Raw genomic sequence first — 27536 nt, forward strand, 5'->3', positions numbered from 1 at the left:
GATTACGATGCTATCTAATGCGATATTTGGGTGCAGCAGCAGTGCGCTGAGACAGCACTCATTTGTGGGTTCTCTCGACGGCAGCGATGATGAGCCTCTGCGTCGGCGGCGCAGTGCGTCTCAGGAAGGGACCGCAACCCGTGTCTCAGGCAGGGAACGCACGCCCCCCTCACGTTTTCGCCAGTATCGCGCAGACGAGCCTCTTGTGCGGGCACAGCACGCTGCCCCCCTACTCCCCCACCGCACTTTCGGAGAGCGCTCGTGCCGCCACGGAGAACCGCCCTCCCCTCCCATTTTCACGACACTCGCCTAGTTTGCTTTCTTTCACTATTCGGTAGTGCCATCGTTCACTCGCTATTTTCACTATTCCGCCTAGACAAAATGGTAGCTGGTCCCAGCTGGTTCATGGCCGAATTCCCAGCTGGGCGCTGCTGGTCCTAGCTAGTCCGAACTGGTCCCAGTTGTTCTTGACATCGTTCACTCGGTTAGACGATGACGCAGCTCAGCCCAGAGATGGCCGCCAAAGGGCTGTGCCCTAAAAACAAATGAACAAGGCTTGCGAAGACGAAGTCAAATTTATTTGAGGTTCTGCATTAGCACCCTTTGGATTAACAAGCTTATCACTCATGTTGAATGCAACGTTCCTATGCCACATTGTGTAAGAGCAGTATTTGTGTCCATCAGATAACAAGAGGAAGGAAAGAAATTGAGGGGTGGCTTTTCTGGGGTTCTCCAAACTTAAATGTCAGCATAAAGATGTCACAAATGAAACATGACCCCTTTACAGGTGTAGTGCTGAAAGAGACTTAGCCTCTTCATCTACAGTACACTGCCCATACAGTGATGATAGCGTCACCTCACAATCAGTGCTGATATGCGGTAGTGACTTGTGGTATAACTTTCACATTTATAGTTTTTTGACCTGCCCTGTGTGAGGGCATATGCTTTTTCGCAGGTAATAGTCTTAATGCCTCATGACTACAGATGATGGCCGATTTTGTGGCATTATGATTCTCTAGAAGATGCATGCGGGGAGGAAATAAGACTTCTCACCACGTGGCCTGGTGTAAACTGTGATGTTCACTGGCTTGCCGTAACCAGCTGACGTCCTTGCCGACACTTCCGCTACGTACGCTGTGCCAGCTTCCAGCCCATCAAATTGCACCTTTCTTGCTTCTGGTCCCACTTTTGATACGTTTTCCGCCGCCGGTGAGTTTAGATTAACCAGAGTGACCTACTTAGACAAAAAAAACAACAAAAAAAGGAATGTAGAGAAGGGGAATGCAAACAATAAAATTTCAGTTGAGATCAAATTTGAATAGAACAGTTTTGAATGTTAATAGCAAAAAATTCTAACAACAAATACAGTCAAACCTGACCGTAACGAACATCAATGGAACGAATTGCTGGATTTAACGAAGTGTTTCAATTCCGCATTGGCACCCCCGTAGGAGCCCATACGCTCGCGACCTCTATGCCGCAGTTAGCCTTGATGTAACGAAGTCGGCGAGCTGATCAGTCATGTTTTTGCACTTTTACTCACAAATCGACCGTGTAAATGAAATAATTTAGCGCATTCTAGCCCCACCGTAAGAAACCAGCAGCAATAAAAACACCTAATATAGCCTAAATACGAAACTCGTCATGAGGATGATGATGAACCAAGAGTCCAGCACCATCTCGCGGATAAGGAAGCAATCACTTCTGGTTCTGCTTGTGTAGCCTGACACACGGAGTGCTACGTGGCCTGACACCACATAATGTAGCAGGAATAACTACCCTTCACGTTTCTTTTTTTTACCCGCACCGCTAACTACAGTGCGCTTCACATGTGAGTGCGTTTTCGGTTCCAGACTACGTTTTGAGGTGCCAGGTCGTCCTGTCGGCGTGTAGTCGCACGTCGACACTTCTATCTGTGGTATCGCTTCGTCGGTATAACTACTGCTGCTAGAAAACGAAAAGTTGTGCCTTTTCATAAAAAGCGCACAATTTTAAATGCCTTTTCTGCTGGCGAGAGAGAAGAGTGCTACCGCATCCTCTCAACAATCTTGAGTGCCGCAAAAATCACCAGGTTCGCAAAAGGCACCCGTTCAGATAATTTTGTTTCGAGGAACGCGTTAAGACGCTGAAAAGTGTCAAACGGCAGACGTGATACTTGAGTTATGTTTGCTAATACGGGGGTAGGTAGCCTTGCTTCTTTCGAGCGCCGTGTAGTGCCTAAGCTCGTGCGAAAGCAGCAGGCGCAACTTACGCAGTTTTTCGCTATAAAATACATCCATTAGGGTGGAGTTCGCCTTCACTGATTTCTAGCATTTTCGCTTTCTTTCTGCTTCATTCCCACGATACGTAACTCGAAACTTGAATGCAACAAAAACCTGGATGTAACGAAAAATTGCGAACTTTTGTCAACTCCGTTACATCCAGGTTTAACTGTAGACTGCGTAGACTGCATGCAAACCGTCCCGTTGTGTTTAGGTTACTAGCCAATGCCGGCATACAGAAGAATTGGAATTCATAAGAAACGTCGCATGCTTCAATGCAATCACGTGGTATGCATGGTATGCTACGTTACGCAGTTTGAACACCGCTCCTTCTAATGTGGCAGTGAGCTCACAATTACAATAGGTCATTTCAGTGCGTTACACAAAACCGGAAAGCTGAGCATTTGAAGTGCTGAAGTTACACCAAGGTTGTGATGTGTGCTCAGGTTCAAGAACTGAGGATCGATTTGAACTCCCTGAGGTTCTTTGACATGAACCCAATGTTGTGTAAAGTAGTGGTCCAGTCCTTTGCTTCCATAGTGTGTTAAATGATCCTCTGCACGCACTGCTTCCTCTAACTTGTTAGAGCAACATCTTAATACAGCATTTACCACAGAACCTTGCATACCAGCTTCTAGCAAAAACGTCTACATCAAGCTTTTACGTTCCATAATAAAACAGCTGACAGGTTGGCTGAAAGAAGCTAAGTTTTACTGCCACAAAAAAAATGTCTTCTTTCTTTTACCCAAGCACAATGTCCAAAAGATTTATTTTTTGTTCTTAGGATGCCCGCTGGCTAAGCAGAATGCACATGCAAGTCAGTCTTCAAATGCGCACCTTATAGCCGTGAATGACACCGTTGGACAGCCTTGGCTCCTTCCAGGCGACAACGACGGCAGTTTCTTGTCGGCCCTCCTGATAAACCTGAGACGGTGGCCCAGGTACTGAGGATGGGAACAGGGCAAAAATCACGTTTGTTTTACAAGAAATGCCTATATAATATGATCACGTCTTTAGTCCTCGCGAGTGTTCTCGCAGTGTGGCAAAACTACACCAGAAGCGTCAAAGTGCACTATTAAATACTGATCACTTGAAATGTCCTCTCTAAAACTATGAGTTTCAATAGGAAAAAAAACTAGTAGTAGTTATGTTTTTCAGTACGGTATTAAAGATTAATGTTCGCCATTTTTTAAAGCAAATACCATATCGTAATAGCTGCTTCTTTTTACAAGGATGAATGCACTGAATAAAGGGTAGTGTCTGTGCACAAGCTGACTGATAATGATGACAATATAGATGAGTTACATTTTATCCCATATCTCACGCATGACTGCCTGCAGTTGTTTTCATGTGCCTTTGTTTCATTCGTTTATTTTCAAGCTTGTCGCAATTATCTTTGCAGTTTTCCAGTCTTTTTTACTTAGTACTTTTGTAGGTTCCAAAACCCAAAATTATAGCTGAGCTGATCAGAGGATTTGATTTAAAAATTACACCATCTTCCCGTAGGGGAATCCTGAGTAGTATGTGAAGCAGGCATGGGATCGAGTGAAGTTCCCATTAGTTTTCAGTTCCTCATTTCCGTTGACGTTCAGCTTCGCGTGCCTTCGTTGTATCAGCAGCTTCTTGACATAGTTTGAATGAGTGAAGGACATAAGGCGCGTTCGTAGCGCGTTGTCCTGTCTCGGTTTGTAGCGCAGTGGGAAGAGCGCCACGTACCTCCCGTCGCGGTCAGGGTCGTGGGATCGAAACCGGGGCCGCCTAACTATTTCTTTTTATAGTGGACTGCGCTGACGTCAGCCCAAACGCTGACGGGGCTGAAGAGATGCGCATGCGCAGTAGAGTGCGGACGGCGGACAACAACGAGAAGGAGGGAGGGAGGGACACAGCCCCGATCATGAGATGCTTCGCATCTAAATACGACTGTCTGAGAACAGCGTATTGGTTATTATAATATGCCGTGCTTATTTATCTTTTGGTGGGCACAATTCATCTGCTGCTGAGACGGAGCTTCAATAATAATCATACGCGTTCCCGACACGTTGCACGCGATTTCAGAATCAATCAAACGGAAACACCAAGTGAACCCCACAATGCGTCGCATCTACACAGGGCTCCCCTCGCGGGCAGGTGGGCGCAATTTTTCGTATGAGTTACGTTCTAGCGTGAGGCATTGAAAAGCGAGTGCCCTGTGTTTCAGTACCGTGACTACATGAGACGATGACCACAGGAGACGCTGACAGCCCAAGACGCTAAGGGGCATCGCCTCTAAAAAAATAGAAAGGCCGATACCTTACCAGTATATCGTCAGGGGCATCTGCTGCAGTGGACGACCCTCAAGATAAATCCAGTATTCCTTTATAAACCTGGAGTCAATGCCACAATTTATAACCCTTAGGGCCCATAGAAATGGCTATTTTTAGATAAACTAACTGCCTTAGCACACCTGGTGTAGCGGAATATGAAGTTGTCCTGAAGCACCGAGCCAACCCAACTGAAGGAATGGTCTCACTAAGTACCTCTTTGCATTAAATGCAAATACAGTCGACTCGCCATAATTCAAACTCTGATAATTCGTAGTTTCAGTGAATTCAAACAAATTTCAAATTTTTGGTATCCCGCTATCCTTTCAATGTATTTAAAAGCCACTTGATTCGAAATCCACCATTCGGTTAAGTCGTACTTTTTGCGTGCCCATATTGGAAAATATCTACTGCTTTCCCGCAACTATTACAAAACTTTCGTGCTTACATAAATACAACAGTCGAAAAATGAAAAATAGGCCCCTCAAACGTTCAACAAAAGGCGCGTTGCCAGTAAACAAAAGTTTGAAACGAAGCACAAGGTATAGACCATGACGTTGCTCAACCTTCTAGCCTTATTTACCGTTTTTATGATGCGACGTTTAGGAACCAAAACAACAAACACGCCTCAAAAAAGTCCAAACATGTTGACTGACTGCACTTGTTGAAGCGGTCTACACCACACGGGCCACTGTCGCAAAAACAAAAAGAAAAACGCACAATCACGCATTCGCGCGTCGCGTGTCAGCAAAAAAATAAATAAAATAATAAAGCAATAAATAAAAGTGTAATTTCGCTATACAGTATATACATTATATTTCCTATGGCGGCAGAGCTGCCTCGTGGCCGAGTGGTCTGAAGCGCTAGATATATGATTTTGTATGTCGCAAGTTCGAATACCTGTCGGTACATTCCTTTACTTGTAAGTTGATTTTTTCGTTTTCGCCCGTCGTTTTGTATACTGAGTTCACCATTTTTGGCCGTAACGTCCACGGCACCTCGAGCGAGTTCGCAGAACAAGCGCAGACTGACACTGACGGGCTAGCCAGTTCTTGTTGGCGTGGTATTGCCATAAGCACCGACTGCTTGCGGGCAGAGGGCACAGGCCAGAACCAGCAGACACTTGGCCTGGTGCGAACACGCATTTTACAATACAGGCATGAGTGAGGCAAGCTACAAGTGTGGGGGGAAAATGCATGGCATTTGAGCGTCTGCGCTGACCCGGAGGGCGTTCATCCACTGCGTGGGCTTCTGCTAGTGATTGCTACAATTCCAAGCCGTCCTGGGTAGCTTATCTTAGGCATTTTACAGCCGACAACATTGAAGAAGCGCGGTATGGGAATTACTGAGATATTGAGAATGCACATCCAAGGATAACGTCGGATGTCAAGCATGTTGTTTTACATAACCGAAACCAAAGCTTGCTTGAATGCTAATCTTGGACATCGTCCAATCACGGTGCACCTCGTCCTAACGTCACAGCCTTTAGTTGGCCGCAGACCGCGCATAGTAGTTTTTCTTTTTTCAAGCTTTATAAAATAATTACTGACTTATCAACCGCCTTAACGATGAAGCGTGTGTTAATTTGAGCCAGTCTACGTAGTGCATCAAAACCGGGAGCTTGACATATTCACTTCAGTGTCCCTTTAAAGAATTGATGCACTCGAGAAAATGTCCGCTAACGCATGCTTGAGCAGGCAGCTTGTAAATTTATTCGACATGTGTAGGCTGTTAACAATAAATTACAGCCCAATGATAAGGTATTCCAAAATGTAGTACTCAAACTACATCATTTGAAAAAAATCACAAATAACGATTTGGCAGCCTAAGTGAGTTCAGAAAAAGAAAGGATGTTTCCATGCAATCCTAATCACAGTTACCTTTTGTCGCCCTGATTAAAATTAAAAAAAAATACCTGATAATCCCTCACCTGTAATTGGTTCTGTCAGGAGCTGATAGGATATCCTTGTGTCCTGAAATACAAAAATGTAAATGTAGTCTCTCGGATATTTCACACCAGGTGCTATTTTGTGTGTTTCCTGCACATATATGGGCTAAAATTTGCCGAAGAATATAGCCTCCGTGAAGCACGTACTTACCCTACTTTGACCCTGTTAACTAGATCTTTCATTGGCCTTTGAGATATTTTCCCTTCCAGCTGGCAATGTAGTGATTAAGACATTCAGTACTTTCTCCTTTTTCTTGTCACCTTGGCCCCTTTTTTCTCCAACTCCCACTTTCTGGCGACTGGATTTGTTTATTTTGTAGGCTACACAAATGGGTACACGAATGAGACCACCTGGATTGGCAGCCCTTAACTCTTTCGTGACCGTGGGAAAATTGACCGATTTCTCGGGGTCAAAGAAAACATTTTTTTCTACTAAAAAACGGTTAGGCACTAATTACCGGAACACAAAATGCAGATTATTTAGCGGGCTTTCCAATAACACCGGTTTGTAAATGTTTTCATGTATCATAGTTGCGACAAAATATCAAAATAAAACTTTTTCGCCAGTTGTCGAAGAAAACGATAAAGGAGTTGTGTACAACAAACCAAGGGCAGTAAAAAAATTAGAATATACATTTTGTAGAAGAACATTTCAAAAACACGCCCAAGAAAAAATGTGGACTTCAGCGGACAGTTTGTCCGATATATAAAAAAAATATTAGGGGCTATGGAGCCATAAGCTGCTCCACACGAGCTCTCGCTTTCGCGACTTTTCATGCGGAAAAAGGCCATTCACCTTTCCCAGTTGGGCATCAAGAACACCGGCAAGTCACAAGGAATCTCCCGTTGCCACGTTTGCCGCGGTGAGTGCATTTTACGCCAACATTCCAAGCAGTTAAAATATCGCATCAGGCTAAGCCTCATGAGAGCAACGTTCCAAGGCCGGCGGAGGAGAGCGCCTCGAGGAGCCAGTGGCACATGCCCGCACCACGCGCATGAGCAGCAGCACGAGCTCTCCCCGGCAAGCTGCGGCTGGACAAGAGCTTCATGAGCCGGTCCAGCCGCAGCTGCTCGTCGCTGACGCAAGCTCCCACTACCCCACGATGAACCAAGCACCCGACGCGGCGATGCACGCGCAAAGCAAGGAACAAAACGAGGAAGACAACGCTATGCACACCGACTCCACCGAAGAAAGCTGCTCGCCAGCGAAGTGGACATACGATGAAAACAGCGGCAGAACTATCGATTTGCATCATCAATGGAAAGTGACCGAAAGGAAACGAAACAAGACCGCCGCCACTCATGGAGCACCACCAGCCGCACAAGCCACCTCCCAGCACTCGGCCCCGGATACGGCGCAGCAGAAACGTTCCCGGATGCCACCATTGCCCGTAGACGACACGAAAATTATTTATCGCCCACAAGCCGGCCTTCAACTCTCAAAATGGTCCCTCGCAGAAATTACTAACGCCATCGGAAGGGCAAGCAAAATCACGCAGAAGGAATTCTACGACAATGTTCGCATTCAAGTGCAGCGCATCGAAAACCTCGTCATTGCAAGTACTCCAAGGAAAGATCTGGCTTTCGACTTTCTGGGAGAAATCAGCAGCATACAACTAGGACGAGACATATTCACCGTGCGAGCCCATGTGAAAACACCAGAATGGATCAGCAGGGGAGTCATCAACGGCATTCCACCGAATACCAGTACCGGAGAACTCATGGACGGACTCCGCGTGCCAGAGAGATATACGGTTGTTGCAGCACGAATGCTGGGAAAATCGTCTGCAGCCGTGATCTACTTTAACGGCCCCCATGTACCGTTCATCGTGACATATCAGAGTGGGGACTATCGTTGCCGGCCCTATCGCAAGACAGTACAGTACTGCCGTTCCTGCGGGGAGCTGGGTCACCGCCAAGACATATGCCCGCATCCAGCTAAAAACTTCTGCCACAAATGCGGCCAGACAAATCAACTACCTGACCACGAGTGCCGGCCTTACTGCAAAATCTGCAAACAACCGCATGAGACTTCAGGAACAGACTGCAGGCAGAAGCTGAAGCCAGGACCACCCCCCCACAAGGTTCGGCAGCAATGGGAAGTAAAGAGCCAAGATCCACGGAGCGGATGGCGGCCCCGCACAGAAGACTTCCCGGATCTACAAGCAGCCAACAGCACCACTTCAAATAACAGCAATAACAACGCGCAGAGAAGAAGCAGAGACAGATCCAGAGCGCATTCGCAATATCGATCCGGCTCGCGAGCTCCATCCCAAAAGAGAGTAAGCTACGCCAATGTGGCAAGCGAATCTGGAAGAAGCTCCGAAGATAAAGCTGCCATCAAAGCCTTAGAGATGAAGATCCAAAGCCAGCAAACACTCATTGACAAGCTGCTCCAGCGCTGTCGAGAGCAAGAAGCTGCTAAACGCCCTCCACAACAAGTGCTACTCACAGAGGAGCGAGTCATTCAGCTAACTGAAGACAGAATAGCCGCACTTGAACAGAGGATCATGGCAAACATACAGCAGGTCGTCGCGGCAGAAATCCAGAAAGCCATAGCGCCTTTTGCGGAGCAAGCATCCCACAACACGGTAATCTTTGACAACTTCGTCGCATACGCCAGGAAGAACTACATCACCAAAACGACGCTCGACTCAATCCTCAGCCCTATAGTTGCGGCGCGGAAAAAGGCACGAAAAGATAGCCATGACGCTTCCCGTTCTTGCTCATTAAGTCGAGAAGAGCTCTCTGACATTGAATCTATCGAAGATGGCAGTCCAAACTAACGGCACCACAGACGACTTTCAAACCAAAATCTGGCAATGGAACTGTAGATCTATCAGGCGCAAAATCCCTAACCTCCTAGAACTCACTAAACAAGATGAACCAGATGCGATAGCCCTCCAGGAAACGTACAGCACTAACATTCGCCTTCAAGGATATAACGCCTTCAGCAGAACAGAGCGCACCGCAGTCCTGACTAAAAAGACCCTTACCGCCCAATTGCACGAAATCATGGACACCAACGTGGACCATACACTTGTCGAAATCTTACCTGGCAGAAAGACTCAGCAAAGCCTCTTCATTTTAAGCGTCTACAGCCCCCCTCGAGACCAACTGGCGAACTTCGAGCAATTTATAAGGAAAATCAGGAACATCACGAAAGGGCACAAAGTCGTGATCGCGGGCGATTTTAATGCTCCTCACATGGTGTGGGGGTACCCGTCAACAACTAAGAAAGGGACCCGCATACATGACGCCGCCCAATCTCACAATTTAAGTCTCTGGAACGATCCGCTGCAACCAACCCGAGTAAGCAACAGCGTCTCCAGAGACACTAATCCCGACCTCACCTTTACCCACGGCATCCACCAGGCAGAGTGGACCCGACTGGAGGAGACGTTAGGAAGTGCGCATCACATCCTACAACTCGAGATAAGCCACCGAAAAAGAACCATTCAGTCCGGGACAGCAAAGATCACAGATTGGAAAGCCTTCCCTACCGACGTCAATCCTGGAAACATCGAAGAAATTGACAAATGGCTTTCTAAGATACTTGAAAAAGCGGGGGAGCACACAAAAATAATTCAACTGAACACAGATATTCCCGCTGTTGACCTACACCTTTCCCACCTTTGGGAAGCAAGAAGAAGCCTCCTCAAACGGTGGAAAAGACAAAAGCACAACAGAAAACTCAAGCTGAAAATCGCCGCCATCACTAAGAAAGCCGAAGAATATGGCGCCCTCCTCTACCGGCAAAATTGGGACAAGGCATGTGACCAACTTCATGGCACCCTCAGCACAAAAAGGACCTGGCATATTTTACGAGGCCTTCTGGCGACTACATGGACAAAAATGCAGCAAAAGCAAGACCTTCAAAAAATCGTCCATTCATACGCAGGCACCCAACAAGACATACTAGATGAGATTCAACGCAAGTTTGCCGGTGACATCCCATCGAGTCCGACAAGTACTGATCCGTACCGCGGCCAACATAATCCCGACCTCGATAGACCCTTCACAAAAGCTGAAATGGAGGCAGCCCTGGCCAAACTCACAAGGAATACTTCGCCCGGCAAAGACAAGATTACCAATAAGCTCCTCCGTAACCTACCTCCAAACGCAACAGAAGCGCTCCTAGACTATTTTAACGTATGTTGGGAAACAGGCGAACTACCGGCAACGTGGAAGCACTCGGATGTGACAATGATTTCTAAGCCAAACAAGCCTCTACGTATTGAGAATCTTCGCCCTATATCACTGACTTCCTGCGCGGGTAAACTTCTTGAGCACATGGTCCACGATCGGCTCACGCCATATCTCGAGGACAACGGGTACATACCGGACACAATGTTTGGGTTCCGACAGCATTTGTCTACCCAAGACATCCTTCTGCTTCTGAAGGAGGACATCATAGACCGCTTGGATCGCCATCACAAGTCCTGTATACTTGCTATCGACGTCAAGGGCGCTTTTGACAATGTCAAGCATGAAAAGATCCTCGAAAATCTGCAAAGTACCAATTGCGGCCCCAAGCTTACAATTATGTTCAAAACTTTCTCACGAATCGCACGGCAACGGTGGGCATCGGCAACCTTCGAGGCGCAAAATTCCACCTACCAAACAAAGGCACGCCTCAAGGTTCAGTTTTCTCCCCGCTGCTTTTTAACATCGCCATGCTGCACCTGCCAAAGAAACTTCAAACTATCGAAGGACTGAGGCATGCTCTTTACACAGACGACCTCACGCTGTGGATGAGAGCGCCTACAACTGGAAGACAACAGGACGCCCTGCAGGAGGCTATCGACGTGATAGTAAACTACTTGGACTCTTGCGGTCTCCAGTGTGCTCCGGAGAAATCCGAACTTCTCGTGCTGAAGGCTCGAACTCGAGGACGACCACCTAAACTTCTTGATCCGGATCCCAGCATCCCTCTTTATGGAGTGGAAATTCCCAGGGTCAACTCCCTTCGTGTACTAGGTCTGACCATACACAAGGATGGATCGGGTGCAGCTCATCTTCCCAAGCTACAACAAACTGTGACACAAGTCACCCACCTCGTTAAAAGAATCGCGAATCAACGAAGGGGGCTCAAAGAACACGACACCTTGCGGATCATTCAAGCATTAATAACCAGTAGGATCACGTATGGCACCCCATACTTAGCCTTAAAAAACGCTGAAATAAACAAATTGGACATAATTATTAGGAAAGCAACCAAGACTGCTCTAGGCCTTCCTTTCATGGCATCCACCGACAAGCTCCTTAAATTAGGCGTACATAATACGTGGGAGGAGATGGTCGAAGCCCACAAAGCCAGCCAACTCGAACGCCTCAAGCTCACTCCTACAGGCAGAGCAGTACTCCGTTTCCTCAACTACAGTGAAACCTACATCGCGGACACCGACCAAAAAGCGAGGCTACCATCGGAACTCCGAGAGACCATCTGTATAGCACGCATACCACGTAACATGCATCCCACTTACCACAAAGAAAGAAGACAGGCAAGATCAAAGGCACTCCTCCGAAAATATGAAAAGGATCCTAACACCAGATACACAGACGCTGCTCGATATCCAGACCACACTGCTTTCGCAATAAGCATCACGGACCCACGAGGCAGGGAATTGACGTCGGCAACAATACCGGCTCGTAACCCCGAAACTGCAGAAGAAGCAACCATCGCCTTGGCAATGACGACCTGCAGCGACCGAGCACTGATATTCACCGACTCCCAAGCGGCATGTCGGAACTTCCAGAAAGGACGCGTGTCCGCGACGGCTCTTAATATCTTAAAGACGCGCCCCCAACTTCCTGACACCTACGTCACCTGGATCCCGGGGCATGAAGGGATGGCGGGAAACGAAGCAGCGCACGCTGCAGCCCGAGAGCACGCCAGCCAGGCCTTCCTGCCACCCAACATTCGTGCTGCAACGGGCGCAGCAGACGTACCCATCACCTACAGGGCCATACTTCAGCACTACCGACTTGAGCGGAGGAGATATCCCCCACCACACCCCGACCTCACCAAGGAAGAGAGCGTAATCTTTCGTCGGCTCCAAACAAACACGTACACACACGGAATAATCATGAACCGAATCTACCCCACGCAATTTTCATATCTCTCCCTTTACTGCGACATACCCGACACCTTGGCACACATGATCCTGGAGTGCCCTTGCGATGACCGCCGTCCAGACCCACCTGTGGATAGCCGAGCATCCTCAACAACCCTGACTGCCGCACCACAAGATATTGCAAGCGCCCATACCACCGGTGACCACGACATCGCTGAAAAGTGGGAGGCACTGCTCGTCTACGAGGATCCGGAGAACCAGAAGAATCTGGTGAACCGGGCGAAGACGGCAGCCACCACCAGAGGTTTCCTGGACTGAGGAGACCTACCGCCTCGGACCGGCAAGGATCAAGTCCTGGCTAGTCTTTTCAGCAAATAAACGTTTATTTCTCTCTCTCTCTCTCATGCGTGGTGCTTGGGCTATGCGGTGAAGCCCTACCCTCATTTCAAATTGTGCAATTTTGGGTGGTTCCCTGGAACAAATCTGGCGTCTTGACATTATCACAGGCACCAATTTGCCCCCACTTAACATAAAAACATCGTGTCAATGCCCCACGTTGCATTTATGGCCATCACAGTATTTGGCAAGCACGCGATGCGGAAATACCTGCTTGAAGTTGAAATCGGAACTGCGTGGTTGATGATTGGGAACTTTGTGATGAGTGCGAACCTGACGAGTGAAAACCATTTTCTTATTCACCATTGGTGCCCTGATAACAAAAATCAAACGCCGATACAGAGTAATTACGACAGGCCCGCATTCGTGTTTGGTAGCAGTGACATGCGATCACCAGGCCTCTTTTTCTCATCCACGTGATTCAAATGCGTGTCAAAAAGTTCATCTTTGTTGCAAAAATGAAAACAAAACTGATTTTGAAAGGGCATTTTCTGAGCTAACTCGAAATAGCTTTACTTGTTCCAGCAACGTCTAGAACGTTATGAAAACGGGCTCCCAAGGTATTGGTCAAATTGAATGATTTTGAATAGGCGCGGTAACAAAACAGTTGAAGGGGCTGTTAGGGCAAGAGGATACAGGCAGCAGGGTTCGGTGTCATGGCTGACCCGAACGGGGTCCTGAGCTTTTATCAGACGATTATGTACCCGATGATGATGATTGGGATGTCTATGCACATACCCCAACGGGGAAATCAACATACTCCAGCAGCCGAAATATGCGCATGCCGTAAAGGGTGGCGGGAAAATCGCGCAGCGACGGCAATCTTGCTGGCAGTCCGGAACAATTTGGCTGCCATTGCGTCTCGATAATGCGTCAGCGCTGGAGGCTGTTGTGCGTATCCCTATTCTATATAGCAAGTCCTTGATGAAACAATGCCAGCCCAGCAAATCCAACAGCTTTCCCGAAGATTTGCACGAAAGCTCCGGCTGCCAGCAGTGCCAGTTTGGGTTGGAGAAGTGGATTTTGGCGACCTTTTCGCTGGTCGACTCACAGCCTTCGCAGCCCGCTTAGCAGCCCGCCCGCCAGGCTCGCAGATTAGTAGAAAGTTCGTGAATGTTGTTGCTCGGTAAACGGAAGCAGGAAATGCTTCTGGGTGCTTAGGCACGGCTGGCTCTGATGAAGGCTCGCCGTCCCCAAAGGTAGCTGAATCTTGTCGGCTCGAAAGGCTTCCCAACGGTACTGTCACCACGAGGCAATGATTTAATGGGCAATAAATCCGCAGTAATAACATTTTGTTGTATTTGTCCAAGTCGGTACGGGTCCCGTGATACTCGTTGGCCTTCTACCTTTTCTCTTCCATCGCTGCCTCAACCTTCGTTGCAGTTTGAGAAGCGTCGAGCGTCGTAATGATGCCACCAAGGAGAGGAATTCTACTGGTATTGCCGTTATGATCCTGCGAGTTTTCAAGCGTTCGACGTCGATAGTGCATGGCTCCAGGAGACGGAAATACGGCCTTTCGAAATTTGCTGTCAATCTTGACCGTTCTTGTTAGGCGGCTCGTCTTCAGAAGTAGGCGGTGACTGTAACGGCGGTTTACCTGTTCCCGCGTCTGTATGTTGCCCTTTGGAAATGTTTGCCATGCGGTAACGGTGTGGACAAAATTCAACCGCAAGGAACTTCCGGGCTGAAGACGTTTCCTCAGAGACGAGCCCTGCCCGCCCGTAGCCATGTCATCATGGGCGAGCGTCATGCATGCGTGCACGCCGTGGTTTCTGGGCATACCAATAAAGCCTAGCTCCGTGGAACGCTTGAGGTGCTGGCGGGTAGTTGCACGCACTTGTCGGTAGAATTTCAAAAAGTTTCCGAAAGGCTTTATCCTGCATAACGTCTGCAACGAGGTTGTACTCCATCGCATGGGCTTGCTTCTCAATTCGAGTTTCTTCGGGAACTCGCGCTATATTCAGTTCGACAGAGTGCGCTGGCGTGTCCCGAAGTTCCGCTATCAAAGTCAAGTTCTTGCTGTCCCCTGTTGCAGTCTCGTGTTGCGTCGGCTGGTACAGAAATGCACTCGTGGTACCGGTACAAATTACGTGCGGATCTCTTGTCCGTGAACTTGTAGGATAGTAGTCAAGTTTGGCGATTCGGTATTGTAGCGTAATTCATTTTACCTCAGGCAGCATTCCCTACTTTCGGCAGGTTATGTAATGCGTAAAGAATGCTTTTGTGCTGTGAAAGCTATCGGTGTGTAACTCAGCCTGTTCTACTTCCTCCTCAAGTTCGTCGTCGACTAGGTCTATTATGTCCGAATCCAATTTCGGTAGGTTTATCCGTTTACGTTTGAGATTTTCCAGGCTCATTTCAAGTTTCCAGACATCTGGTAGCGGATTAGTGATTCCGTCAATACCGGTAAGAGTAGCTACGAATTCTGCACGGGCATTGTTTCGCAAAAAACACACAGCGTGCAGCTCACCAGCTTGCTCTTCGGTAGCGGTACTCTTGGTGCCAAGCATGGTGGACTGGTCGTTACGTGGTTTGTCTGCGTGGGTGGACGAGTTGCGGTCGGTTTTTGTCGGTGCACCGGGGATGGCCACGCCCGGTGTCGGCCGTGTCTGGTTAGTCGCAGGTCCCTCGAGGCCGGCGGTAGGAACGCCGGTGTTGGCGTCGGTGCCTTCGAGGGAGTCGGTATGCGGTCGCTGTCAGCCATGGTGACTGGTGGCTCAGGGTGAGTCGGCGGTAAACGGTCCGGGTCGGACTTTCCCGAAGCCACTAGCATCCCTGCTGCTCTCCCCATCAGTCCCTGACCCTCCTTCCGCGTTTCGGCACCAAATGTTAGGGCAAGAGGACACCAGCAGTAGGGTTCGGTGTCATTGCTGACCGAAACGGGGTTCTGAGCTTTCACGCGATTATGTACACGATGATGATGATTGTGATGTTGATTAACATACCCCACACGGGGGGTTGAAGAGGGGCCATGCAGACAAAACACAAGTTTGGTTCATTCGGAAGGTTGCCTAGATAGAATCATACTGACCTCACTTTCAACGTAAACTTCGCTCAAATATGCTACATAATTAGGAGCAAAGGGAGTGACCATACGACCCACCAGCTCATTTCCGGCAACAGAACCTATGATGTCATATGTGACAACTCTTTGGTTGGCTGAGGCCTGCAAAACGAAACGCAAATTAGCCGCGCTTATAAGTTTGCCGAACGCCCTATTTGCACTTGCGTTTAGCCCACAGTCTTTTATAGTCATAAGAGTGGAAGTGGAAACAGTGGAAAGTTATGCAAGTGCACGTAGACATAGAAGTACCGATGGGTACTGCTGTTGGTACTGCGCGCACTATGCTATTTTAGCTGCACAGCACTGCGGCTCTTTTTGTGGTTGTCTCAGAGGCCCCTGCCCGATTGGCGCAAGCGACAGTGTCTTACGTGATATATTTCTCGAGCGAACACACTGTTTCACGAAACAGTTATTTTATACCTCAACAGAAACAAGCGAGGTACAAATACGGTCAAAAACAAAGCAAAGGCCGAAAACGGTCAGCCCCGGGATGGTGGCGCCATCTAGGTTGACTAACGGTAAACAAGGCTCCCCACCTCATATGACATCAGTGCAGAGGTCATGAAAACACACGATTTAGCGGGAAAATCGAAGTTTTAATCTAAGTTCAATAATTTGTCAGTGAATAAAGCATCTTTTGCTTCCGAACAAGGGCTGGGGGCACCAAAAAACATGAAATCTTTCGAATGAAACAAACTTGTATTTTGTCTTCATGGCCCCCTTAAGGCGAAGGGAGAAGTTAGGTGAGGTTAAGTTAGGTAAGAGTAGGCTGGGTGGGGGTTTGGTGGGTTGGATATGACTGAATCGGGTAAGTTCACGTCAACGCGTTCAATAAATCGTGGCTGTACTGCAGTGTTCAGCCACTAATATAGGCCCAGTCACTTCCGCCCCACGCAAGACACACTTACTCCTTGGAAGTTCACTTCGGCTGCCAGCCCCACGCTGTACGTAGCCTCCGGAATGAGCGGCGCGTTGTAGTAGCCCCCGTAGTAGCGGCCGTCGCCCACGGTGAACTCTCCCTGACTCTTCACTTCATCAGGAGTCAGCTTAGCTGCCATGTAGAACGAGAGATTCATGGCCACCGACTCGTTGTAGTCCGGCGTGCCACCGGTCCACTCGTAAAGGGCGCTATCGCCAACACTGGCCTCGCTGGAATCACCGGCCGACCGCCTGGTACGGTTCTTGCGGTCATCGTGCCTCTGTACCAGCACATAGTAAGCCCTGCAATATGGTAGAAAAGCACGTAAATAGCCGGTAAGCATAGCTAAAACAGCACAAAGGACGGGACAAGGAAGAACAACAGGACGAAACGCGGTCCTGTGGTTCAAAAGCGCTTCGCTCTGTTGTTCTTCCTTGTCCCGTCCTTTGCGCTGTTGCTATTCTTGAATATGAACCAGCCAGCCCAAACTTTTACATTGTTTTAGCCGGTAATAAATGCAATTCAGTCATGCGGAACAAGTTCAGCGTTGTAATTTGACAAAACTGAAATATCGATGCAAGAATTTTGGGAACTCAGGAGTGGGAAAAACTTTACACTAGGGAAATCATACTTCATCATCATCATCATCACCAGCCTATCTGCGCCCACTGCAGGGTAACGGCCTCTCCCATTAATCTCCAATTACCGCGGTCCTGGGCTAACTGCGACCAAAATATCCACGCAAACTTCTTGATCAAATCTGCCTATCTAACTTTCGGCCGCCCCCTGCAGCGCTTGCCTCCTCTAGGGATCCGCTCTGTTACCCTTAATGACCAACAGTTATCTTGACTTCGCATTACATGCCCTCCCACGTCCATTTCTTCTTAATTTCTACTAATATGTCCTTAACAAGCGTTTGTTCCTTGACGTACTCCGCTCTCTTCTGGTCCCTTAATGTTACACCTATCATTTTCCGCTCCATTTCCCGCTGAGTCGTCTTCAATTTAAGTTGAGCCCTCTTAGTGAGCCTCCAAGTTTCTGCCCCGTAGGTGAGTACCGGTAAGATGCAGCTGTCATACACTTTCTTTTTCAGGGACAATGGTAGGCTGCCAGTCATTATCTGAGAATATCTGTCGTATGCACTCCACCCCATTCTTATCCTTCTATATATCTCCGCCTCATGTTTGGGATCCGGCAGTGTTCTGTTACCCGGAAAATGAAGTGACAGGAGTTTCATCAATAGTGGATTTTGCATTATCTACAACATTCCACTAAAAAAGAAAAAGAAAAAAAGCAGAGCAGAATTCTTTCGCCCTAGTTCACGTGTTTAAGTGGTTTACACAGACATTTTATTGCTGTCAGCAATTTCACACGAATCAAATGAAATATGTTGGCAACATAGTGGCAGCTGCTGTCTGTGCAGCAAACCATTTTACACAAGAAAGGGATTAGGCTCTTATTGGGCAATTGATGCAAAGCGTTTCACTTCCATTTTTGCAGCTCATAACATTTTGAGTTACAGCTCACATTTATTGCAGTTCTCTTTGTTGCTAAATGCAGGAACGCTTCAAGCAAATAAAGATGTATTCTATTTTTCTGCTTTTAATGCAGGTTCAGAAGCAAAATGTCGGGCAGTCGCAAAGTTAGTAGGTTAAAAAAACACTTTGATCATGCCTTTGCGCCCAACCCACCGAGCCTTGTATATAGTGACGTGTAACTGATAAAAAGAAAATAGACACCGAAAGAAACCTACTCGATGTCATCCGGCTGATCGCCAAGTGCTGCCAGCTGCAGCGTGATGGCTGTCTCACTGACAGACTTCAGCTCGGCCTTTGTCTCGATCACAGGGACTGCACGGTAGAGGGACATTGTAGGCATGATGCCACTCCCCTATTGTGCACAGAATACACGTATAATTGCTTACATGCCAATCATTTTAACTCTTTCTGCATTGTTAAAGGGGTCCCGGAACACGTTCTGAACACGGTCAATAAACTCGTGCAACCATTGATCAAGGATATCTCACACTAATGTTGCTTTTTCACGAATGATAGGAATATCACAATTTTGCTGCAAAGTTTCTTCTTCCCCTCCACTACACTTATTTTTAAGTGCGAAATGACTCCGTTAACACTCACTGAACTGACAAAATTCAGGCGGGAGGACGTCACTTGAAACGGGCTGTGCGGGGTGGGGGGGGGGCACCCTATGGCCTCGATAGCGTCAGGAGACACTACTTTTCTGGACATCTTTAAAGCATGGCCGCTTCAGGAGCTCATTATATTTCATTTCGCATGAACGCAAATTATGTCAGAATATCTAGGTGTCTCGTCATCGATTAAAAAATTGGCTGGCGATTACGATGCTATCTAATGCGATATTTGGGTGCAGCAGCAGTGCGCTGAGACAGCACTCATTTGTGGGTTCTCTCGACGGCAGCGATGATGAGCCTCTGCGTCGGCGGCGCAGTGCGTCTCAGGAAGGGACCGCAACCCGTGTCTCAGGCAGGGAACGCACGCCCCCCTCACGTTTTCGCCAGTATCGCGCAGACGAGCCTCTTGTGCGGGCACAGCACGCTGCCCCCCTACTCCCCCACCGCACTTTCGGAGAGCGCTCGCGCCGCCACGGAGAACCGCCCTCCCCTCCCATTTTCACGACACTCGCCTCCTTTGCTTTCTTTCACTATTCGGTAGTGCCATCGTTCACTCGCTATTTTCCCTATTCCGCCTAGACAAAATGGTAGCTGGTCCCAGCTGGTTCATGGCCGAATTCCCAGCTGGGCGCTGCTGGTCCTAGCTGGTCCGAACTGGTCCCAGTTGTTCTTGACATCGTTCACTCGGTTAGACGATGACGCAGCTCAGCCCAGAGATGGCCGCCAAAGGGCTGTGCCCTAAAAACAAATGAACAAGGCTTGCGAAGACGAAGTCAAATTTATTTGAGGTTCTGCATTAGCACCCTTTGGATTAACAAGCTTATCACTCATGTTGAATGCAACGTTCCTATGCCACATTGTGTAAGAGCAGTATTTGTGTCCATCAGATAACAAGAGGAAGGAAAGAAATTGAGGGGTGGCTTTTCTGGGGTTCTCCAAACTTAAATGTCAGCATAAAGATGTCACAAATGAAACATGACCCCTTTACAGGTGTAGTGCTGAAAGAGACTTAGCCTCTTCATCTACAGTACACTGCCCATACAGTGATGATAGCGTCACCTCACAATCAGTGCTGATATGCGGTAGTGACTTGTGGTATAACTTTCACATTTATAGTTTTTTGACCTGCCCTGTGTGAGGGCATATGCTTTTTCGCAGGTAATAGTCTTAATGCCTCATGACTACAGATGATGGCCGATTTTGTGGCATTATGATTCTCTAGAAGATGCATGCGGGGAGGAAATAAGACTTCTCACCACGTGGCCTGGTGTAAACTGTGATGTTCACTGGCTTGCCGTAACCAGCTGACGTCCTTGCCGACACTTCTGCTACGTACGCTGTGCCAGCTTCCAGCCCATCAAATTGCACCTTTCTTGCTTCTGGTCCCACTTTTGATACGTTTTCCGCCGCCGGTGAGTTTAGATTAACCAGAGTGACCTACTTAGACAAAAAACAACAAAAAAAGGAATGTAGAGAAGGGGAATGCAAACAATAAAATTTCAGTTGAGATCAAATTTGAATAGAACAGTTTTGAATGTTAATAGCAAAAAATTCTAACAACAAATACAGTCAAACCTGACCGTAACGAACATCAATGGAACGAATTCCTGGATTTAACGAAGTGTTTCAATTCCGCATTGGCACCCCCGTAGGAGCCCATACGCTCGCGACCTCTATGCCGCAGTTAGCCTTGATGTAACGAAGTCGGCGAGCTGATCAGTCATGTTTTTGCACTTTTACTCACAAATCGACTGTGTAAATGAAATAATTTAGCGCATTCTAGCACCACCGTAAGAAACCAGCAGCAATAAAAACACCTAATATAGCCTAACTACGAAACTCGTCATGAGGATGATGATGAACCAAGAGTCCAGCACCATCTCGCGGATAAGGAAGCAATCACTTCTGGTTCTGCTTGTGTAGCCTGACACACGGAGTGCTACGTGGCCTGACACCACATAATGTAGCAGGAATAACTACCCTTCACGTTTCTTTTTTTTACCCGCACCGCTAACTACAGTGCGCTTCACATGTGAGTGCGTTTTCGGTTCCAGACTACGTTTTGAGGTGCCAGGTCGTCCTGTCGGCGTGTAGTCGCACGTCGACACTTCTATCTGTGGTATCGCTTCGTCAGTGATAACTACTGCTGCTAGAAAACGAAAAGTTGTGCCTTTTCATAAAAAGCGCACAATTTTAAATGCCTTTTCTGCTGGCGAGAGAGAAGAGTGCTACCGCATCCTCTCAACAATCTTGAGTGCCGCAAAAATCACCAGGTTCGCAAAAGGCACCCGTTCAGATAATTTTGTTTCGAGGAACGCGTTAAGACGCTGAAAAGTGTCAAACGGCAGACGTGATACTTGAGTTATGTTTGCTAATACGGGGGTAGGTAGCCTTGCTTCTTTCGAGCGCCGTGTAGTGCCTAAGCTCGTGCGAAAGCAGCAGGCGCAACTTACGCAGTTTTTCGCTATAAAATACATCCATTAGGGTGGAGTTCGCCTTCACTGATTTCTAGCATTTTCGCTTTCTTTCTGCTTCATTCCCACGATACGTAACTCGAAACTTGAATGCAACAAAAACCTGGATGTAACAAAAAATTGCGAACTTTTGTCAACTCCGTTACATCCAGGTTTAACTGTAGACTGCGTAGACTGCATGCAAACAGTCCCGTTGTGTTTAGGTTACTAGCCAATGCCGGCATACAGAAGAATTGGAATTGATAAGAAACGTCGCATGCTTCAATGCAATCACGTGGTATGCATGGTATGCTACGTTACGCAGTTTGAACACCGCTCCTTCTAATGCGGCAGTGAGCTCACAATTACAATAGGTCATTTCAGTGCGTTACACAAAACCGGAAAGCTGAGCATTTGAAGTGCTGAAGTTACACCAAGGTTGTGATGTGTGCTCAGGTTCAAGAACTGAGGATCGATTTGAACTCCCTGAGGTTCTTTGACATGAACCCAATGTTGTGTAAAGTACTGGTCCAGTCCTTTGCTTCCATAGTGTGTTAAATGATCCTCTGCACGCACTGCTTCCTCTAACTTGTTAGAGCAACATCTTAATACAGCATTTACCACAGAACCTTGCATACCAGCTTCTAGCAAAAACGTCTACATCAAGCTTTTACGTTCCATAATAAAACAGCTGACAGGTTGGCTGAAAGAAGCTAAGTTTTACTGCCACAAAAAAAATGTCTTCTTTCTTTTACCCAAGCACAATGTCCAAAAGATTTATTTTTTGTTCTTAGGATGCCCGCTGGCTAAGCAGAATGCACATGCAAGTCAGTCTTCAAATCCGCACCTTATAGCCGTGAATGACACCGTTGGACAGCCTTGGCTCCTTCCAGGCGACAACGACGGTAGTTTCTTGTCGGCCCTCCTGATAAACCTGAGACGGTGGCCCAGGTACTGAGGATGGGAACAGGGCAAAAATCACGTTTGTTTTACAAGAAATGCCTATATAATATGATCACGTCTTTAGTCCTCGCGAGTGTTCTCGCAGTGTGGCAAAACTACACCAGAAGCGTCAAAGTGCACTAATAAATACTGATCATTTGAAATGTCCTCTCTAAAACTATGAGTTTCAATAGGAAAAAAAAACTAGTAGTAGTTATGTTTTTCAGTACGGTATTAAAGATTAATGTTCGCCATTTTTTAAAGCAAATACCATATCGTAATAGCTGCTTCTCTTTACAAGGATGAATGCACTGAATAAAGGGTAGTGTCTGTGCACAAGCTGACTGATAATGATGACAATATAGATGAGTTACATTTTATCCCATATCTCACGCATGACTGCCTGCAGTTGTTTTCATGTGCCTTTGTTTCATTCGTTTATTTTCAAGCTTGTCGCAATTATTTTTGCAGTTTTCCAATCTTTTTTACTTAGTACTTTTGTAGGTTCCAAAACACAAAATTATAGCTGAGCTGATCAGAGGATTTGATTTAAAAATTACACCATCTTCCCGTAGGGGAATCCTGAGTAGTATGTGAAGCAGGCATGGGATCGAGTGAAGTTCCCATTAGTTTTCAGTTCCTCATTTCCGTTGACGTTCAGCTTCGCGTGCCTTCGTTGTATCAGCAGCTTCTTGACGTAGTTTGAATGAGTGAAGGACATAAGGCGCGTTCGTAGCGCGTTGTCCTGTCTCGGTTTGTAGCGCAGTGGGAAGAGCGCCACGTACCTCCCGTCGCGGTCAGGGTCGTGGGATCGAAACCGGGGCCGCCTAACTATTTCTTTTTATAGTGGACTGCGCTGACGTCAGCCCAAACGCTGACGGGGCTGAAGAGATGCGCATGCGCAGTAGAGTGCGGACGGCGGACAACAACGAGAAGGAGGGAGGGAGAGACAGAGCCCCGATCATGAGATGCTTCGCATCTAAATACGACTGTCTGAGAACAGCGTATTGGTTATTATAATATGCCGTGCTTATTTATCTTTTGGTGGGCACAATTCATCTGCTGCTGAGACGGAGCTTCAATAATAATCATACGCGTTCCCGACACGTTGCACGCGATTTCAGAATCAATCAAACGGAAACACCAAGTGAACCCCACAATGCGTCGCATCTACACAGGGCTCCCCTCGCGGGGAGGTGGGCGCAATTTTTCGTATGAGTTACGTTCTAGCGTGAGGCATTGAAAAGCGAGTGCCCTGTGTTTCAGTACCGTGACTACATGAGACGATGACCACAGGAGACGCTGACAGCCCAAGACGCTAAGGGGCATCGCCTCTAAAAAATAGAAAGGCCGATACCTTACCAGTATATCGTCAGGGGCATCTGCTGCAGTGGACGACCCTCAAGATAAATCCAGTATTCCTTTATAAACCTGGAGTCAATGCCACAATTTATAACCCTTAGGGCCCATAGAAATGGCTATTTTTAGATAAACTAACTGCCTTAGCACACCTGGTGTAGCGGAATATGAAGTTGTCCTGAAGCACCGAGCCAACCCAACTGAAGGAATGGTCTCACTAAGTACCTCTTTGCATTAAATGCAAATACAGTCGACTCGCCATAATTCAAACTCTGATAATTCGTAGTTTCAGTGAATTCAAACAAATTTCAAATTTTTGGTATTCCGCTATCCTTTCAATGTATTTAAAAGCCACTTGATTCAAAATCCACCATTCGGTTAAGTCGTACTTTTTGCGTGCCCATATTGGAAAATATCTACTGCTTTCCCGCAACTATTAGAAAACGTTCGTGCTTACATAAATACAACAGTCGAAAAATGAAAAATAGGCCCCTCAAACGTTCAACAAAAGGCGCGTTGCCAGTAAACAAAAGTTTGAAACGAAGCACAAGGTATAGACCATGACGTTGCTCAACCTTCTAGCCTTATTTACCGTTTTTATGATGCGACGTTTAGGAACCAAAACAACAAACACGCCTCAAAAAAGTCCAAACATGTTGACTGACTGCACTTGTTGAAGCGGTCTACACCACACGGGCCACTGTCGCAAAAACAAAAAGAAAAACGCACAATCACGCATTCGCGCGTCGCGTGTCAGCAAAAAAAGAAATGAAAATGACGCGGCAGATACGAAAGTGACGCGCACAGAATTTGGCTTGTGGACCTCATGCTTTTCTTTCTGTTTATTTTGTGCATTTATGGTTTAAAAACACTTAGTAGCAAAAAATGTGATTTAAACCAAAACCTAATCATAATGTGTGTTCTCACCTTTCCCAGAGTCATATCCATGAGAACTTCTTATAATTCAAGCTTCGGATATTTCAGACAAAATCCTGGGGACCCTTCGAGTTTGCATTGTTACGAGTGGGCTGTACATTAACTGTATTCAAGCTCCGGCAATACCAGGGTTTAGTACAATGACAGCCGTGGTGCACGAAGCCAAGCCCTGCAGACTACTTTGAGTCCCACTTAATAAAGGCAGCTATAAAATATTGCCTCTCAGTTTCAAATGTTCACAGTTTGAAGGCCTTGGTTTTTAATTCAAATACGACACATAAATTTGTTAGAATTAACCTGCTTACATAGGAAATGTCTCTTCTGTGTATTATGACATTTGCCAAAGCACAGTTAGAGGACTGTACATAGGTGGCCATAAAACTGCTCCTGTTTAACACTGAGCTCATCCCTTATTCAGCATGTGAGATGAAAAAAGGAATAATTGATTGCTCTGACCTCCACACCGGGTTTTTTTCCTTTCCGTATGTGCCGTCTGAGAGTGGACGTGCCCACTGGTGTCGTGCACCAACACTTGAACCTGATAATCCGTGTTCGGTTTCAAGCCAGTAATCACATACGAGAGCGTTCCGTTTCCTGGGTCTGGGATAAGGTCAGTCCTGTTCCACTCCACTCTGTCTAGTTCCTGATTGAAAGGATTCAAGAATTCATCAATAATGCATGAACCACCCAAGAACTTTCTGTATATATTGAAAACCCGGCTGACTTTCACAATGCAATGTGCCTGTCTGTTCTCTAATTGGGTGAGTGGTCTGCGGGACTCAACTATACGAACCATAAAGGCTGCATGTAACTCTAGTTTATTGAAAAGGTTAAGCATTTCATAACTCATCACAATTTCATTAAGTGCAGACGTTTACATAACAAAAGAATTTGCATTTGCAACCAATTGTGGCTACTACAGTGGCGCCTTTAAATTCTTCCCCAACCCCAAAAGGCCCGAGAACAGGGATTTCAAACTATCCGGTATGATCATCAAAAACTGCACAGCCTCTGTAGTGTGTTCCGCAAGATAATACTTGTGAAGATGTATTACACGGAGATATTTCATGGGCCAATGAATCGCTTACTGTACCCTCACCATATGCTGATGACTTACTATGGGTATTCAGCAGCAAACTTAAGCTGTCAAACAAGTATGTTTAATCCCCACCCCCACCCAGTTCGGTAGAATCTTCTTAGTACACCTAATTGTGTTAAAAAAACAATTTTCTCAGTTCTAAATTTCAGCCTTCTAAAAATGTTCCTCATGCACCCACCACCATACCTTGAACTGTATTATGTAGCCATCAGGTTCCCCTTCTCCTCTGTCGACCTTCGAAGACCATGGGGACCACTCTGCTTCAATGCTGTATTCAGTGAGAGCAACAGCAGAAAAACTGTGCAGCACAGGATAAACTGCAGAGATTGGAAACAGGGACAAGAAAAAAGCCCTTCTTAAATTGGAGAAGCGGATTCTTGATAGTTAAATGCACTCACGTTTGTCGCAGTACGGCTCGTCTCTGTAGCCCTCCTTACACGTTCGCTTCGAACACACTCCAGAATGTTGGTTGCAACCCTCGTCGAGTTGGCAGTGGCACGTCCGCCTCAGCTTGCAGTTTGCGCCATACGCCCCCTTCTTGCATGCTAATGTGTGGATTGAGTTTATTCATTAGGAGAACTCCAAAGCCTTTTCTTGACAAACTTAGCTGCAAGAGACAGGCACCTTAACAGCGCCATCATTTCAAGGGCTTGTTAAAGCTACTTGATGTAGCAGATGAGGCGTGTATAGCCTTGCTTGTAAACCCAGCTGTTGTATGCCTTTGTGCTTGCAGTGTCTTCGGTCTCATGCTGACATTCAACTCGCATGATACATGTTAGCATTCATCGTGCTACGAAACTCTATGGTAGCACTCAAGTGGAATGACCAAGTGCCTTTATTTATTTGAAGAGTCATGGCAATATACTAAAAACAAGAAATATACAGGCTAACAAGGCTTCTAAAGTGACAAATAAGCTACAGGCCTACGCATAGATATATTTTTGAACACACTGGCTAAACGTGATCGACAAGAAATCGTGTATAATCGGGAAGTATTCATCCAGAATAAGTGCAGAGAATGCTCAAAACAGCGTGCTAGCAGCACAGGAAAAAAATACAAAAAAACAGAGACTGACCACTTTAACACCAAGAAAGAAGTTACAGGAGAATAGCTAATGGGCGCATTAACAAAGGCAATGATGAAGCAACCACGATTAAAATCGATAATTGAGTGTGATGTGATTACAGCCTGTGGTAATGCATTCCACTCTTCAATCATTCTCAGAAAAATTTGTGAAACAAAACCCAAAGCTCCAATGACATTTTCCTATAGTGTGCTTATACCGACAGTAGCTTCACACAATCTGGTACTCGTGGCACCATAGGGACCGGGCAGTTGAGCGGGTGGCGCCACCCTTCGGCGCTCCCTTCGCTAGTGGAATGAGCCGTTGCATTGGACTACGCAGCCACGCGTTATTTTTGCCGTGTTTGCGCCGGCGCTTTGAATGTTTTGGGGGAGTTGAAACGAAGTATAGACACGTGTTTGGTTCTTGGATGCAATAGCGGCTTCGTAAACTTGGCGGGCGATTCTAAAGTTTCGTACGGGTTACAATGACATCAGCGCTTTTTGCAGCGATCTACGCTTGGCTCCACCCGATCTGAGTACGAATAAAACTACTATTATAATTTT

The 27536-nt window shown here is 46.9% G+C and overlaps 2 protein-coding genes across 2 annotated transcripts in view; one reads left to right on the plus strand and one right to left on the minus strand.

Annotated features, from left to right (window-relative positions):
- Window positions 1-1015: 1015 nt before the first annotated feature.
- Window positions 1016-27536, minus strand: part of LOC144161760 (tyrosine-protein phosphatase Lar-like) — a 38736-nt gene continuing 12215 nt past the window's right edge. Inside the window, exons 5-14 of the mRNA XM_077692362.1 lie at window positions 26305-26451; window positions 26093-26223; window positions 25264-25450; window positions 22418-22524; window positions 20374-20554; window positions 18719-18815; window positions 16955-17267; window positions 6492-6534; window positions 3099-3205; window positions 1016-1234 (exon numbers count right to left, since the gene is read on the minus strand). Of these exons, the coding sequence (XP_077548488.1) occupies window positions 1016-1234; window positions 3099-3205; window positions 6492-6534; window positions 16955-17267; window positions 18719-18815; window positions 20374-20554; window positions 22418-22524; window positions 25264-25450; window positions 26093-26223; window positions 26305-26451 (1532 nt within the window). The remainder of the gene's footprint in view (window positions 1235-3098; window positions 3206-6491; window positions 6535-16954; window positions 17268-18718; window positions 18816-20373; window positions 20555-22417; window positions 22525-25263; window positions 25451-26092; window positions 26224-26304; window positions 26452-27536) is intronic.
- Window positions 11186-15273, plus strand: LOC144162200 (uncharacterized). The gene is made up of 2 exons (XM_077692672.1): window positions 11186-12681; window positions 15237-15273. The coding sequence occupies exons 1-2, from the start codon at window positions 11186-11188 to the stop codon at window positions 15271-15273; spliced, it is 1533 nt and encodes a 510-aa protein (XP_077548798.1).

The sequence above is a fragment of the Haemaphysalis longicornis genome, unplaced genomic scaffold (assembly GCF_048455015.1).
Source record: "Haemaphysalis longicornis isolate Haplotype H1 unplaced genomic scaffold, Haemaphysalis longicornis Haplotype H1 scaffold_12, whole genome shotgun sequence".
In the NCBI taxonomy this organism is placed as follows: Eukaryota; Metazoa; Arthropoda; class Arachnida; order Ixodida; family Ixodidae; genus Haemaphysalis; species Haemaphysalis longicornis.

What these genes read in the sequence shown, in the direction of transcription:
- LOC144162200 (XM_077692672.1), top strand. Translation starts at nt 11,186, where the DNA reads ATGCTGCACCTGCCAAAGAAACTTCAAACTATCGAAGGACTGAGGCAT. An exon ending in TTGGCACACATGATCCTGGA is followed by an intron (nt 12,682 to 15,236) that starts GTGCCCTTGCGA and finishes TGTGTAACTCAG; the next exon opens with CCTGTTCTACTTCCTCCTCA.